The following is a 15,052-nucleotide window of genomic DNA, read 5'->3' on the forward strand; positions in this document are numbered from 1 at the left end:
AAGATATGAAAAGTGATATGAAGTGTCGCTGATGCTACTACAGTCCCTAAAGAGACAGCATCCCTTTTTACCATCCATTGCCAAGTTTCTTGTCCAGAATTCAGAACTTACCAGGTCAACAAAATCTCCCTTGTACATTCACACTACTAAGCGGCTACATCACCCTAAGCTTTTCTAATACAGCTAATAATTTAAAGTAACAATATGACCAGAAATATCAGATCCTTTCCGTTATTAATATGGCCCACAGAACATGCAAGTGCTGGCAATTTGACATATACCTGCATGTCAGATACCTGTGTATCAGAATGGAGCTGGTAGAAAAAATAGCACTTCTCTGTGTAATTAAAGCCGTGTATCATCCCATAGACTTGCACTTCTTCAATTTCAGAGCCTCCCTTAGCATTGTTGAGTATTCTAGCACGTGCAGGAAAAAAGTGGTTCTCTCCTTCTCTTAGTCTCAGTTGTTTTGGTCAGTGAGGCTCAATTTCTTTTCTCTGATTTGCTCATTCAATTTATTTCAATTTGTTCTGATATACAAGCCCTCAATGTCTCTAACTGAGCTCTTCATCTAATATTTCCTTTCAGCTCTTCACCATGGTCCTTCTTCCACCACTGTTCCAGGTTCCCTAGCTCCCAGCAGTCTTATCCTAATTATTACTCCTGAACCTTGTATGGTCCAAGTGTTATTTCCTCAGCATTCAAGTCAGATAAGCCCTCTTTCTCGCTGCCTGAACAAATGCAGGAGAAAATTGAGGGCATAGTGGTAATACACTCTCTACTCACTGTCCTTGGGAGAAATAATTACAGGAGAAATCTTGTTTAGTCACTACTGTGCTGGGAGAGAGTATGCTCAGTTCAGATGAAGTATTTGGAGAGTTTCGTTGCCAAATCCTAACAGGTCTCTCCAGAGCACGAGCAAACTACTGTTTGTCAACAGCCAATAACTGGGTCAAATTCAGACACTTTTTCACAGGAGCAACAAAAGAAGCAAAGGAGATAGATAGACAAATTAGAATGGAAGAAATAGAGACTAAAAAGCTATTTTTAGCTCTAACATCTTCTATTAAGAACAGCAGCACGGGGATAGGAAGGTAAGCACAATGCTAACCTGGAGGAAAGACTGAATTCTGAAGAGATCTCAGGGGGAGTTTTTTTAAATAATATAGTTCTTTATGTTGACATTTCATCAGATGAGATATACATATTTAACACACTTTGGGAGTCAACATGAAATCACGGTAAGACAGCAGGAGTTTTCGGTGGAGTCATCTTCAGAGTAAGAGATAGAAGGAGCATTTCCACCTCATTCCCCAGTGACCTCCTTAGCGTGTCTTTCACTACCACATTTGCACAGGCCATAAATCTTAACCACTCTTTTTCTGCATTGCTCTGCAGCCGGTCTTATCAACTGGTTATACTCAGCTTTGCCACACACATACTAGCTAGAAGCTATATGATATCTTGACGCGTCCATCCAGGCTACTAGTGGAGGATAAGATCCATGACCTTGCCTTAGTGAAACTTTACCTGTTGCTTTGGAAAGAGAAGCAAAGAAGATTATTTCAAGTTGAGGGGCCTTGAAAGAAACAGGTCCTCAGAAGCCATATACTCCAATGTCCACCATTTAGTCAAGTTCATTTAAATCATAGTCCCAAATGCAGATTTGAATATTGATATGATGGAGAAAATCACATATCAGAATATTTTTCAGGCAAATGTATTTTATGGTTTTTTACTTTTAGGAGTTTTTCACCAACTCCCTCCTCAATCACCTTAGCATTTGCACTTCACTCTCTTTTGCTTGCTTCTTCTCTCTTCCCTTTCAAATACACAAACAGACATCCCAGCACTTATATTCTGATAAGCAAATTGGAGTAATCTTTTCAAATGAAATTTTTATACTCATCCTTGATAGCTCTCTTTTTTCTTTGGTGGCACAAATGAGAACAACAACAAAAAAAAGCCATTCTGACATAAGTATGTGATGCTTCTTACTTTTCTGAACTAAGGGAAAAAATTTTCCATGTCATCTGCAATTTTTTTATCTATCTTTATTATTATCTGACATAATAGGTAACACATTTGATTATCAACAATATTTGTCTTTTTATAACACCAAACATATTTTGTATATTTTAGTTATCAACACATTATTCTGTTACTTTGTATTTCAAAAATGCAGTGAAATGGTGCCAGAAGGGACAGATTTAGCAGCAGGATTTTATTATTGTTTCAAATCAATAAGCAAAGTAATAAGACTTTTCAAAATACCCTGCCTTCAATAGAAAAGCTTGTCCAGGCAGTGGGAAAATGGCAGAAAGAAGTACTCCTTACAGTGAAATTGCATTTGAACCTACATAACTAATTGCAACTCTAAAAGTGACAAATCAAGTTCAGATTTCTAGTCAAAAATATGAATCTTTTTTCAGAATCTTAGTTACTTGCTATTCACAACTGTTCCCTGAAACATAAATATTTACAGTCTGTTTATTTTTCTTTTTAAAAAAAAGATTCACATTCCTTTGCACTCTTCAATAACAGTTGCTAGGCTTCTGGACCCAAAAAACATAACCGTACTAGCATAGCTAGCTGCATGAAGCTAAGTTAAAGACTTTTTTAGTCATGAGTGAACTTCTTGAGAGGCTCAGTTTCCAGTGCATATGAGAAGTTTGGGTTCAAAAATCAAGGGCTGGTGAAATAAAGTGGAAAAGGACAATGGGTTCTTGCTTTTTTGATTTGTAGACACAGTTATTAGCAACTGTTGGATTTAGACATCAATATGGCTGCAAAGTATCCTTGAGTGCTAATGTATTAATGGAGCTCTGTGAGCAAAGCCCCATGCTCTGTTTGAAAGTATGCGCTCTGGCAAATCACAGCTACCAGCGTGGTTGCTGGCACTCCCGATGTGCTCACAACTGCTATTCAAGATATTCCATCTTCCAGGAGTCTGAATAAGTGCCCTTTCCGCTATATGTCTACTTGCAGTGCTTGAAAAGTCATTATAGACTGGCTGGAATAACAGCAGAAATAATACAACTATTTTAAATGAAGATCCATAGGAGTCTCATAGAGGTTTTCATGATATGGTTTCTAATATTATGGTTGACGCTACATTTTTTATGTGCTGAGACAGCAGTCATTTGGGAAAACAGCTACTAAGCTCAAAGCCTTGGCATGTCTACTTTGTTTTTTCATTCTTCTAGATACAGGTCTCAAGCTTGCAGTACAAGAGGTCTCCTTTCCTACCCAGCTGCCAATAAAAAACATTCTTGGGACCTAAGATATAAGTTGTCTGGGGGGGGCAAGCGGGGTGTGCACAGGTTGTGTCTATATGCCCATTTCTGAGTCAAGCTACCTATTGAAGGAAATGATCTAGAGGATAAAAAAACATGTGCAGTGCCAACAATGCACTCTCAGAATAAAAAGGGGTGACATAAAGATTATTTTCCCCTCTTCCTCAGTACTATCTCCACCTTTATGATTGAGTTACGATTTCTTCTTGCTTTTCTTCCCAACTCTCTTTTTCCTTTTCTTTGGACATGTGGTCTTAGAACAGGACTGATTGGATAATGACATTTTCAGGTAGAAAAATAGAGTATCTTTTGTGCTTTGCAGTGTGCACAGTATCCCAGGGAACAATGCGACAATATTTTTCATAGACAGTTTTTGCATTCCCATTTCTCCCTGTTACCCTTTTCCCTCTTAAGGACTGTCTGAAACTGCTCTATAAGCACAGAGTAATCACACAGTTTCACATTTCTTTGTTGAGATGAGGCATATTTGTTCTAGAAACATATCCACAAGTGAGAACACCTAACTAAGCAAGCCAAACCTATAACCAGTGAGGTCCCTTCCCGAAACAAGCTCTATGCTGTCGCACAGTAGTAAATGCAAAGCCAAAACCAACCCACTCAGACATGGAAAAAAAGCTACAAAGGATCTTTTCTAAATAAAGTCTTGTGAAATTGTTTGATCCTGACCTCTCAACTAAATCCACTTCTTAGGAAAGACCTAGTAGCAGTTTGACAGATTATGTTCTATTAAAACTGAGTTTATTAATTTTATAACATGCCCTGTAAAATTTATTGGATAACATGAAGGATTATAAGAGAATAAAAAACCCTGTTAAATAAACATCAAGCCATGCTTTCTCTTTTGCGAGTGGGCTTTGAAGATCTATAGGTTTACATGTCCTCATCACAAAGCCTTTCAGCAGTCTACAGGAGACCAAGAAGAGTAAGAAACTACAGATGGTTCTGGACTGCTGCCAATAGCCACCAAAATACACTGTCAATATTTTTAACTTAAATGTTCATCACTACTCTGATACAATAATAATAGTAACTGTAAAACAATAACTTATTGCTTAGGGAAATGCTAAAAGCTTTATTTATTATCCCCTCTCCCCAGGAAAAAAATACTTGTGGGATGGAAGTGCTACTGTCATAAAGAAAGGTTTGGGAAACACTATCCATAAATAAACTCTTGGTTCCATTTGAATTTCTTGGAGTCTGAGATATCACCAGAAGGAGTGTAGGCTAAATGATAAGGTAAAATTATAGTAATAAGAGATTTGGAAAGCTAGAGAATCTGCTGCAACACTGGAAAGCTATCATTTTCTCTAAGTGGTAGTAATTCCTTTTTCTTATATTCCAGTACTTCCTAAGGTATACAGTCTAAAGGACATAGTATTTATAAATTTTATTCATATTTATGAAATTGCTTTTACAAATTATTTCTGTAAAGTTGTTTTATGAATTTATAAGGTCCTGTCTTTGTCCACAGAGAAAATCTGTAGTGTTTGGCTGAAACCTATGGCAACTCTTTGGAGATGCTCATGAACCACATTTTTAGTCTCTTGAAAAACCAAAATATCAAGTTACATGATAACCATATGCCCCCTAACTGGAAGAAATGCCTTCATTTTCAGAAGGTTACTCAAATATGAAAAGGTACTGCTCTGAAAACAAAATCACACCCAGCTTTTACACTTGTCACCATTTTCCCAGGAAAGTCACAATTCCAAGGGCTTTTTGTGACACCTCCACCTGCTGTCACACCGCAAGCCCTGTGAACAATCCCAACCACACTACAGCTTTCATGTCAGTAAGTGTGCTGTCCTGAGGGCCTAAGAAACAAAGCTCAAAACTGCAACTGACTGGGAGCTTCCCGTCAGAAAGGATCTCCGAGGAAAAACACAGTTACTCCAAAGCCAAAATATTTTATGGAAGTTTTTTTTCCCCCAGAATTCCTCAGCTTTCTATCACAAAACCTGAAATAAATATTTACAGTTGCCTAGTTTGGCCTGATTCTGACTGCTTGGGTTTGCAGAAATGACCTGAAATATTAATTTTCAAATGTATTTCCTATTGGGTTATCTTGCCTCTCGGGGACAGCAGATCAGAGGCCTGGATGCCTTTGCAGATCCCCTGCTCACCTCTAAGCAAGACTCATGCATGTTTTGGTAGAATCAGGTCAATAAATTAAATTAGGAAACATTTTGATTTAGAAAAGCCTTAGTTTTACTTGGAAATAAAATGGTGAAATGAAATGTTCCACTGCTCTAAAATAATTTTTGAATCATTTAATTCCTTGAACACTTTTCATAGATTAACTTTTATCCTTATTGGGAGCTGAAACAAATATTAAGCATTTTCTACAGGACCAGGGATACTTATGACATGAAGCTTCATGCTGTCAGAAGAGGATAACATAAGACTGATCCTAAAGCTATCCTTTCAAGGTTCTTGCTCTTTTTTGGTTATAATTTGTTAAAATTACATTTTTCAATACTTGGTTTTTTATTATCTTGTGGACCTACTACTATAAAATCAGTAAGTCTGTTGCTGTTCTCAATAAGGTAAGAGTTTTACCTTTTGTTTTCACTAAACCTGTGTTTCAGTTACTCTAGATGTGGAAAAATATTACACATGGACACAATACTTATACATACATATATAGACATGTATATACTCAAACACACAAAAAAATATAGTACTTACACACTTCTACATAAAAAAAGAACAAAGGTACATAGACACTTGAAAAGAACATCTTCTGTCTCAATATGCATACAAATATTATGTAGAGGTAATTATTGTAACAACGCTACAATTCCTTACGCATTACTCTCGTAATGTAGGTCTTCTATTTTTCTCATTTGATTTCTTCTTCAAATTTCCATCCACCTTTGTGAATGCCCCTTCTGTGCTCTGTGAGCTACACTACATCTTTGAACTGTGTACTATGTGCACTATATTGTAGTCAAAGGGAAGAAACTGAAAGATCAAGCGCTGCTCCTATTCACACCTGCTCAGAGGGACAAGTGGCTCTTAAACCCTACAGCTTTGGACTTCTCTGAATGCAACAGAAGCATCAAAGTAAGCCTTTGAATGTAAATCTGCCTATCAATACAATGCTTATAACTGATTAAATTAAAGCTGAACCAAATCTTTACCATTTTCTCACCTTTTTCAGAATTTAGAGAAAACAGCAATATAGAATGGGATTATACAGAGATGAAATTCCATACATCTCAGTCAAGGTTTAATGCACATGTGCTTTAAATCATGCCCTATTTAACACTTGTGATTACACAGTTGACCAAATTCCCCCCAGAAAATGTTTCCACAACCTCTTCTAGTCACCTCACAGAAATACACAGCAACGTTTTTCTTCTACAGAAGAATCATTTACTCAGCTAGGGCTCCTTATAGACAGCTATCATTTCTGCCCCCACATCTTAAAAGTAGCTCTCTACTTTAAACCAGAATATTTGGAAGATTTACCATTAACAAACATATGTACACACTGGAAATCAAAAGAGTGTCAGCTCATTTACTATGAAAAGATAATAAGCTGTGTCCTACCTATGGTGGTAATAACAGTGCCAGCAAAGAAGAAGGAACTTCCCAAGTCCCAGTGACTGATCTGAGTAGATGTGTTTCCTAAAGGTATGATTCCTGCATTTATTGCTGCCACTACTTGCTGCAAGTTTAAAAAGATTTTTGTCAATATTCATGAAACAATGATATTAATATACATTACACAGTAAATTGATTAAATCACTTATTTAATCCAATCAATAAACCAGAAAAGTATCAGTGTTGCTCTGCTTGAGTTTTATCATTCAGTCAGGCTATAATTTAATCTTTAGCAGACACCCCAAGCACTTCAGCATGCACCAGGGCCGTAAACTTGAGGAGAAAAATCCACAATATCAGTAACAGCATCACCTTAGCTAGATGGCAAACACAGTTATTTTTACTGTTGCAATTATTTGGTGAAGAAAAATATGCATTAGACAAAGATTTACAATGAGAGTTTCCCAAAATATTCCTCAGTTCAGTTAGGCAAACAAATGTACTTCTTAAAACACAGTCATTTTAAAACTCCGAGAAAAAATGCCCATGCATTGTTTTGGATCAAATGAACTCCAAATAATTAAAACACTTTTGTAGAACAGATAATTCAATAATTAAAGATTAACGATTACATTTATGGTTATATAACTTTCACTATATTAATAAAAAAATCAGAGTAAAATATCAAATGTGTATCTCTAAGTTTATACATCTATATACCGCATAAATGTCGTTCTTCAAAAATTCAGTTCTAGCAGCTAAAATGAACAAGCTTGCCACTAGTGACATTTTCATAGTCTCGAGAAATATGAAACATTTCCTATTTCAGCAGTCACCTACTGTAAATTCTTATCACAAAAAGTATTTCTGTTTAGTTATATCTCTGTTGCAGATATATACCAGTATTTGAGTTAAACAGTACACATCAAGAAAAAGTATTTTTAAACTTGAAATAAATATTTTAAGGAATGTAAGTTATCATTCCATTCTGAAACTTTAAAACGGAAGTTATTTCATAATCATGATCCCTATAATAATAATTGGTGTTTAACAAAAGAACAACAGAGGAAGCAATACTGCAAAGCTAAAATTAACATTTTAACTAACTAACCGTTTCTGTTTGGTGAGTTGTCCAACAAAGATTATGTTCACAAAGATATTCAGCAATAGGGCAGACCAGAATGGTTTTCTGTGTGGGCAGTCTATTGTAGAGGAACAGCGTTGTGCAGCAGCAATGATTTTTCCAATCCCGAAGTACATTGATAATTTGCAAATGAAAACATTTTTGTTTCTAAACAGTGCCCATGGAAGCCAGTTAGCTGGTCAGAAATGACAAAATACCGACGCTGGATTAACCAGGCTATCAGCTTTTCATGGCGGGATCTCAACTTAAATCCACCATTTCCAGTTTGCCGTTTTCAAAGCTCAGATGCACAAAGTAGCCATTTCCAAGCCCACAGCTGCGTGCCCGCAGCCCCGGGGATCTGGCTGCCACACTAAGCCATTTTCAACGTCCAGGGTTGTCAACAGAAAGGCAGCTGGGGTATCTTTACATGGACTTCACACTGGTTTGTCGTCTATACCTTCAACTCTTTTAATTTTAACTTTTTTAAAAACACCATAAAGGCAGACATCAAAGGTGTGAAACTTTCAGTCCTACTGAAGAAGGAGAAAGGACGGGGAAAGGGAAGGGGAAGACAGTTTACTTTTCCTTTGCATTGGAATAATAAAGCTTCTTCTACGTTTATACATCACATACAACTTGACAACAGTAAATACAGCAGCACTGGCACTGACAAGTGTTTACATTACTGTAGGAAGGGACACATCAGGCTAAGCAACATGTGAAAACCATCCCTTGTACTGACTTTGTAATTTACACAATACAGGTATTCCTTTGACATAAACCCCAGTGTGCTGCACTATAAAGCCTACTGAATACATTTTGAGTACTGTTTAATTTCAGTGGACTAAGAACTTTCATCACAAGTCCTTGCACTTGCAAATGGGAACATGCTCTCTAGTGAGGAGATTACATGGTAAAGCACTGGATCAATATAATTTTATGGGACCATTCATGTTTTATTACAGTTTATTGTACTGGATGAATGCACCACCCAGAGCAACACACCTGTTCAGGCAGTCTAGCAAGCCCAAGTTCTATACAGATCTAGATGTAAAATGTTTTCAGAGCTTTGTATCGTCACCACACATTTTTGAAGCCATACTACCGCAATGTCTTTTATATGAAAGGTATCCTGATCTAAAATGCTCAAAGATCCATTACAGCTATGCATTTCCTAACTGCAGTATACTGTACCTACAGACTTCCAGGAAAAAAGATACAACTTAATCCAAAACTGTTCTGTTGGGTCAGACCTAACAAAATACAACACATGGCTGCAAAAGACAATTAGCCACTATTATTATGTCTCTGATTTTAACTAACTGCTAATTAGGAAAAGAACCAGGGCAAGTGGGCAAGTAGGCAAGTGATGCTTTCTCTTCATATATCCTCCTAACTTCTGACTAAGCACAGTTTTAGGGACTTTCTGAGTGGGACACTGCATCGCATCATGGTGTTCAGATTGGTTTGGGTGGATCATTTGAGCATGAATTTATCTAACAACTTTTGGAGCTCACTTGTATTTTGGCAGCCAAGTCATTCTGTGGCAGCGAGTTCCACAATTTACTTGTGGATCATTTAAAAAGAATTTCCCTTTTGAGATTTTTAGGTGCTTCAAAGTAATTATATTCAAGTTCTTATGTTATGAGAAACACTTGAATAGCAATTTCTTAGTTGTCTCTTTCAAGAAGTTAATGATCTTAGGGGTCCATCAGCTGCCTCTTTTTTTCCAAATTAAAGACATTCTTATTAAATAATATATTTACCTATTTAAATAAATCTGTTGAATATTATATATAACTAACTTTTTATTGCCAGTATTTCTTGCTTTTATTGCCAGACTTTCTTTGTCCCTTTACTGATTTATCTTATCGATTGTTTTAAACACAGTTTTAGTCATAAAGGGCCAGATGATGCCTTCTTCATCACTGGGTTATTGTTTCCAAACACTCACTATTATGCTTTCTCCTGCACTGTTCCCATGTTTGGGAGGAGCCAGCCTTAAATACTAACAAAGCTGCTCCATTACATTCCTTCAGAGTCTTCTGTAAGAGTCTTCCTTACTAACAAGGATGACAGGTAAGGTTGCTGGTTTACTGAGATCAATACTACTATCTCATAAAGTCTTCGCATGTTGCCTGCAGATTTTTCGGGAGGGGTAACTGCATTTTCAGTTCTTTGGATCATAGGACACCTTTCTTCTTAGTTTGGCCAGTGCCTATGAGCAGATCCTCATCTAAGACTATTCCCAAGCATAATTTTAAAAGAAATTAATATAACTCCTAACATATGTACATTTCAGGGCACTAACTTCAGGGTAGCATCTTCTTCCCGACTACGTCCACTGCACAAACTTACCTGGAATACTGGTTATTAACATTTCCTTAGCCCAGAATATAAACCCAGGCTCATGCAGCTGGTTTCCACTAACTTCACTAAGGGCCAGGATCTCACCCTCAGTGTTCAAATAGCATGCTATTCATTGTCCGTCCTGTTAGATTCAATTTGCTCTGCCACTTTATTCTTGGTCTGCAGCCTTTTTTCTTGACTGATGCCTTACTACTAGAGCAAACACGACCACTTCATTTGTCACAAGTTTGGCATGTCATTCTTTCCTTCCTTCATAACCTCTTTCTGTCACCTGAGCCCTTCAGCTTATCCTAACCTATACAATAGCAATAGTAACTCTGCATTTTGAATCTCAAAACAGGTAGAATCATGAAAACTATATAATCTGTACATTTATCATGTGTTGCAGCCTGTAATCACTTTGTGTGATCTTAACATGGGAATTTCTTGACTTTAAAAAATTACTTTACAGTATTAAAGTTAACTGACCACTTCAGTGAGAATTTTTCTAGTTTTTCTTATTTTTATTCCATATACAAACTAAATTCTGACTTAAAAATCAGTGTCACTTCAGCACTACAGAACCAGTCAGCATTAGAATAGGGATGTGGACAGTTTCAATTCTTAAACTATGTACATTATTTCACTTGCCTTACCATCTTCCAGAGCCTTTGTCTACTAGTTTTTTTATATGAGATGGCTGAGGACTGAGCAGAGGATGGGTCACACAGCACATGGCACCCAATCAAGGCCTCTATGTGCAATGATTTTAAGAATAATGTTATATGGCTACAGTAAAAGTAATAGGTTTTTCTCCTTTAGTTGTCTTTATAATGGTGAAAATTTGGGCTTTTTTTGATAGTAGAGAACTGAGATAAAATTTTCAAATATTTAAAACTTTTAGGAACTTACTTCTCATTTTTTAAGTTACGTGGATTCTTAGGCTAGCTCTGTACTATATCTTGGGATAGGCATGAGCTGTGTCTGAGTACAAGCCCTAACTTGTACTATGTCCAAACTACCTGGCTTTACACCTGTATTCAGGAATAAGCTTTAGTAAAGCATCAGAGAAAAGAGGCAGAGATGCTTGAGCCCAGAGTGGATAGACCAGGCATGACCTGCCTTACTTTCAAAAACAGGACCTAACCTCCAAAAACATATAAGCATTGCGTTCACACTGTACTTTTTTGCTTGAAATCAGAACACTGGGAAAAGGAGAGTGACAATATAAAATCTCATTTTAATTGAATTTCAGCTTTTAATTTCCTGTATGATTTAGAAACACTTTCTGGTAAATACATTGTGCAGTTTTGTATTATCACATCCCTGCGCTCATGCAGATATCTGTCTGTAGAGGCCATGCTGAGCTACCCTTGCAGATTAAGACACAGAATTTTGTGACTTTTTTCTGTCAAAACAAGAGATAAAACAGCTTTTCAAATGGCACAGTCATTTTGTGAAAACAGCAGACAATTCTCCTAGGTCAGGGATTTCAACCTCTGGTCCTCTGACCCTGCAAGGAGTCAATGGAGATGATGGACAAAAGCCAGCCTGTTGGCCATAGAGCTACATCCACTAAGCAGGGGTCTGCAAAGCCACAGGAGAAATACAGAGAGGTTATTAACTGAGAAGGCTAGTCTCTGGTAGCCAACCGCTGTCTCATACAGAGATGAGGGAGAAATAAGTATGTGTCAAAACAGTTACCCTAATGCTCACCAACTTGTTCCACACCAGGCTCTGAATACATGCTTTTGTACCATCTTCCAGTCACTTCACTTTTATGAAATGAAGTAACACAACACTTCATTACTCTCAGCTTTTCTATCCAAAGATTAAAATAGAAACACCTTAAATTATGCTTCTGATAAAATACAGAGCGTGCAGTCTTTCGTTACCCAGCTTGTCAGGAGTTAGCTTGTGCTTCCTGGCAATCATTTAACAAGCAATGTCAAAAAGTCAGATACGCCTCAAAGTTTCTGGAAACCCATTTCTCAGCCTGGATTTCTTCCTTCGCTGTCCTGCTGCCATTTGACAAGAGCACTCTCTCACTCTCCAGTATAACGATACATCTCACATGGCGCAGTTACTGCGCGAGTCCTGCGTTTTTATTTCAGCTTTGGTTTACAAAGAATGGAAATGCTAGTTCTTTGTTCAGAGGCACACTAGGATGTTTTTAACACTTAGCAAACAACTCTTCAGCCTCCAAAAGCACATGCTTTTGAGCCTTGCTGTCGAAAGACATTGCAATGATGTTTGTATTATAATTCTGTGACTCCATGTTTTTCTTTTTAGTTTGTATGACATTATGACTGTAATCTGCACTGGAGACTGGTACCCAACACGTTGAAGAACTGAAGAACTTTTTTGACCCGATGTTCACAATCTACTTGAACTAAAAACATGTAGAAACACATTGAAATACATTTCTAAACATGCATTACAAACAGACTACGTATACAAATTTTGTGTGTGTGCATACATATATGTATGTGTGTATACACACACATTCAGGGAAAAGGGCTTTTCTTTGCTTCTTGAGATTAAAGACGGGAAGAATTATGCAGACAGCTGCTCAGCAAAACTGACTTACTAATGAGTCATATCTGCCACCCTTTCTAAGACAAAAGCTGTCATTCAGATGCATTCAAGCTGGCTAGGTTCTAGGTCCTATAAAACTGTTCATCTGGAGTAAATGTATCCTTTAAGAGCCCAAACACCAGAAGCAAAATAAAAAGTTGGAAATGAACCTGCTTGAACAAAGAAGTGACAAGGGCAGTTAGAATTTATTTATTATCCTCCTAAAAATCTGTATTGTTGTTACGCTCATGAAGGATGAAGACTGTGCTTAAAAAAATTCCTTCTGGTTTAACCGCCATGTAGAAAATAACCACAGAAAAGGGAGCTCTCCCATCACCGGAGGGAATGCTCCCAGGCAACAGAAAATTGGCAAAAATTCCCTCCCTCCAGGAGCTAAGTGCAGAGCCAGAAGAGGGGATCTGACTGTAAGAGGACAGCAGGAACTGGAGCAACCCTAAGCAAGGAGCGCACACACCCCAGGGGCTTCTGCAGCTCATCTGGGCTCAACCACAGCAGGTGGGTATCTGTGCGGAGGACAGGTCTGGGTAAGGTTATGACTATCTTTCACAGAGATCTTTCATTTAATAAATATTCCTTTGATCTGGGGATACAGGTAGAATTGGGGGGGGCTTTACTCTGGAAGGAGACAATAGCATCTGAACATTTATTTCTGACAAGAGTGAAGCAGAAAGAAAATATAACTGGGGTGAACACTAGACTTACAGACTCAGCAAGAGGAAAAGAGAAACAGGCTCTTACTGTACCAGTTAGGACTACCTGTATACTTAAAGTTAAGAACACACAAGCTTGAGTGCTTTGATGGGCAGACACCTTACTAAGGACAGGCATATGCATAGGGTAACAACACAAACTACAGTTCCTGTGCTTCATGCTTTAACTGGTTTAAAAGTCATTCATATCACTTTGCTTTGAAAACACCATCAATGGGCAGCTCTGCTACTGGTATTTGCAATTTGTCATAAGTGTCATGTCTGAAATGCAAACGGTACTTTAAAAAACGGATGCAATGCTATTTTGGATGCCCAGATAAATAAATAAAATATGCCGCAGCATCAATTTGCTTTATGCTGTTCTATCAATCTTTTCAAGGCTTTAAGTTTACAAAGCATAAACACCTGCTGCTTCCAGGTTAGGATCCAGACATGGGATGGTTCCTGCTTGCTTTTGGAGAGGCTGAAAGGAATTCCAAAAGGGAGAGACTAAGAATATTCAGGGTTTAAACTGGTACATTCAAACTCCCTCAGAAAGTTCCTGCTTAGAGGACCTGTAAACTACAGCTGACAGGACTGAGAATGTCTACAAATGTTGTGATTCAAAGAATGAATAAAATTTGATTTAAGCTTAACAGGCTTAGCTAATAAATTTTAAATTTGTCTAAATAAATTTCAGAATTGTCTGCAAACAAGACCGTTGAATCTCTGTGTTTTATTATCTCCAAATATGATACAGCAAGCTCAAATACCTTCTAATCTCTGGGAGAGAAAGAAGGATTTACACTCCTTTATTTTAAGAGTTTTCTACATAATCAGAGAGGCTGAGGCTGAAGGAACTTATCTGGCTGAAATAAAACAACATATTCCTGAGGATGCAGCAAAATTAGTTTCTTAGGGGTAGAATGCAAGCTGTAAAAAGCCCTACAAAAAAGACACAAAATCAGCTACTGATGGAGGTGCAACTTAATGTAGCTAGCTACCTTGAACTATAAAAATGAAGCCACAGAAAACACATAGTTTAAAGTAAAATATTTTTACAAGAAATTCACAGAAGAAGCCATGATGACATTCTGGTGATGCCAGTTTGATGAAAGAAACACTGCTCCCATGTCATTCATAACTGTGTCAGGCTTCCCTCAAGAGAGATAAAGAAAGAACACGTTTTTCCTCAAGGGAGATAAAAAGAAAACACATTTTGGCCTCATTCACAGTTTGAGAGATGAATGGAAAGAAAAGGGAGAATGCAGCTGATGCAAATATAAGATGAAAACAGGCATGGGACATGACTGTGGACCCCAGCATGGAGAGCTGTTCTCCTCATGTTAACCACGAGCCCACACAGAACCCAAGGAGATCAACTTGTGGGATCAAGGTCAGTCCAGCTAATCCTGGTGGTTCAT

The 15,052-nt window shown here is 37.5% G+C and overlaps 1 protein-coding gene across 6 annotated transcripts in view; it reads right to left on the reverse strand.

Annotated features, from left to right (window-relative positions):
• Nucleotides 1-15,052, reverse strand: part of KCNK2 (potassium two pore domain channel subfamily K member 2) — a 131,232-nt gene that overhangs the window by 57,606 nt on the left and 58,574 nt on the right. For all 6 annotated transcript variants that reach the window (XM_069800138.1, XM_069800136.1, XM_069800137.1 and 3 more), the window contains one exon: nucleotides 6,873-6,990. In XM_069800138.1, the coding sequence (XP_069656239.1) occupies nucleotides 6,873-6,990 (118 nt within the window). The remainder of the gene's footprint in view (nucleotides 1-6,872; nucleotides 6,991-15,052) is intronic.

This window comes from Haliaeetus albicilla, chromosome 13 (assembly GCF_947461875.1).
Source record: "Haliaeetus albicilla chromosome 13, bHalAlb1.1, whole genome shotgun sequence".
NCBI lineage: Eukaryota > Metazoa > Chordata > Aves > Accipitriformes > Accipitridae > Haliaeetus > Haliaeetus albicilla.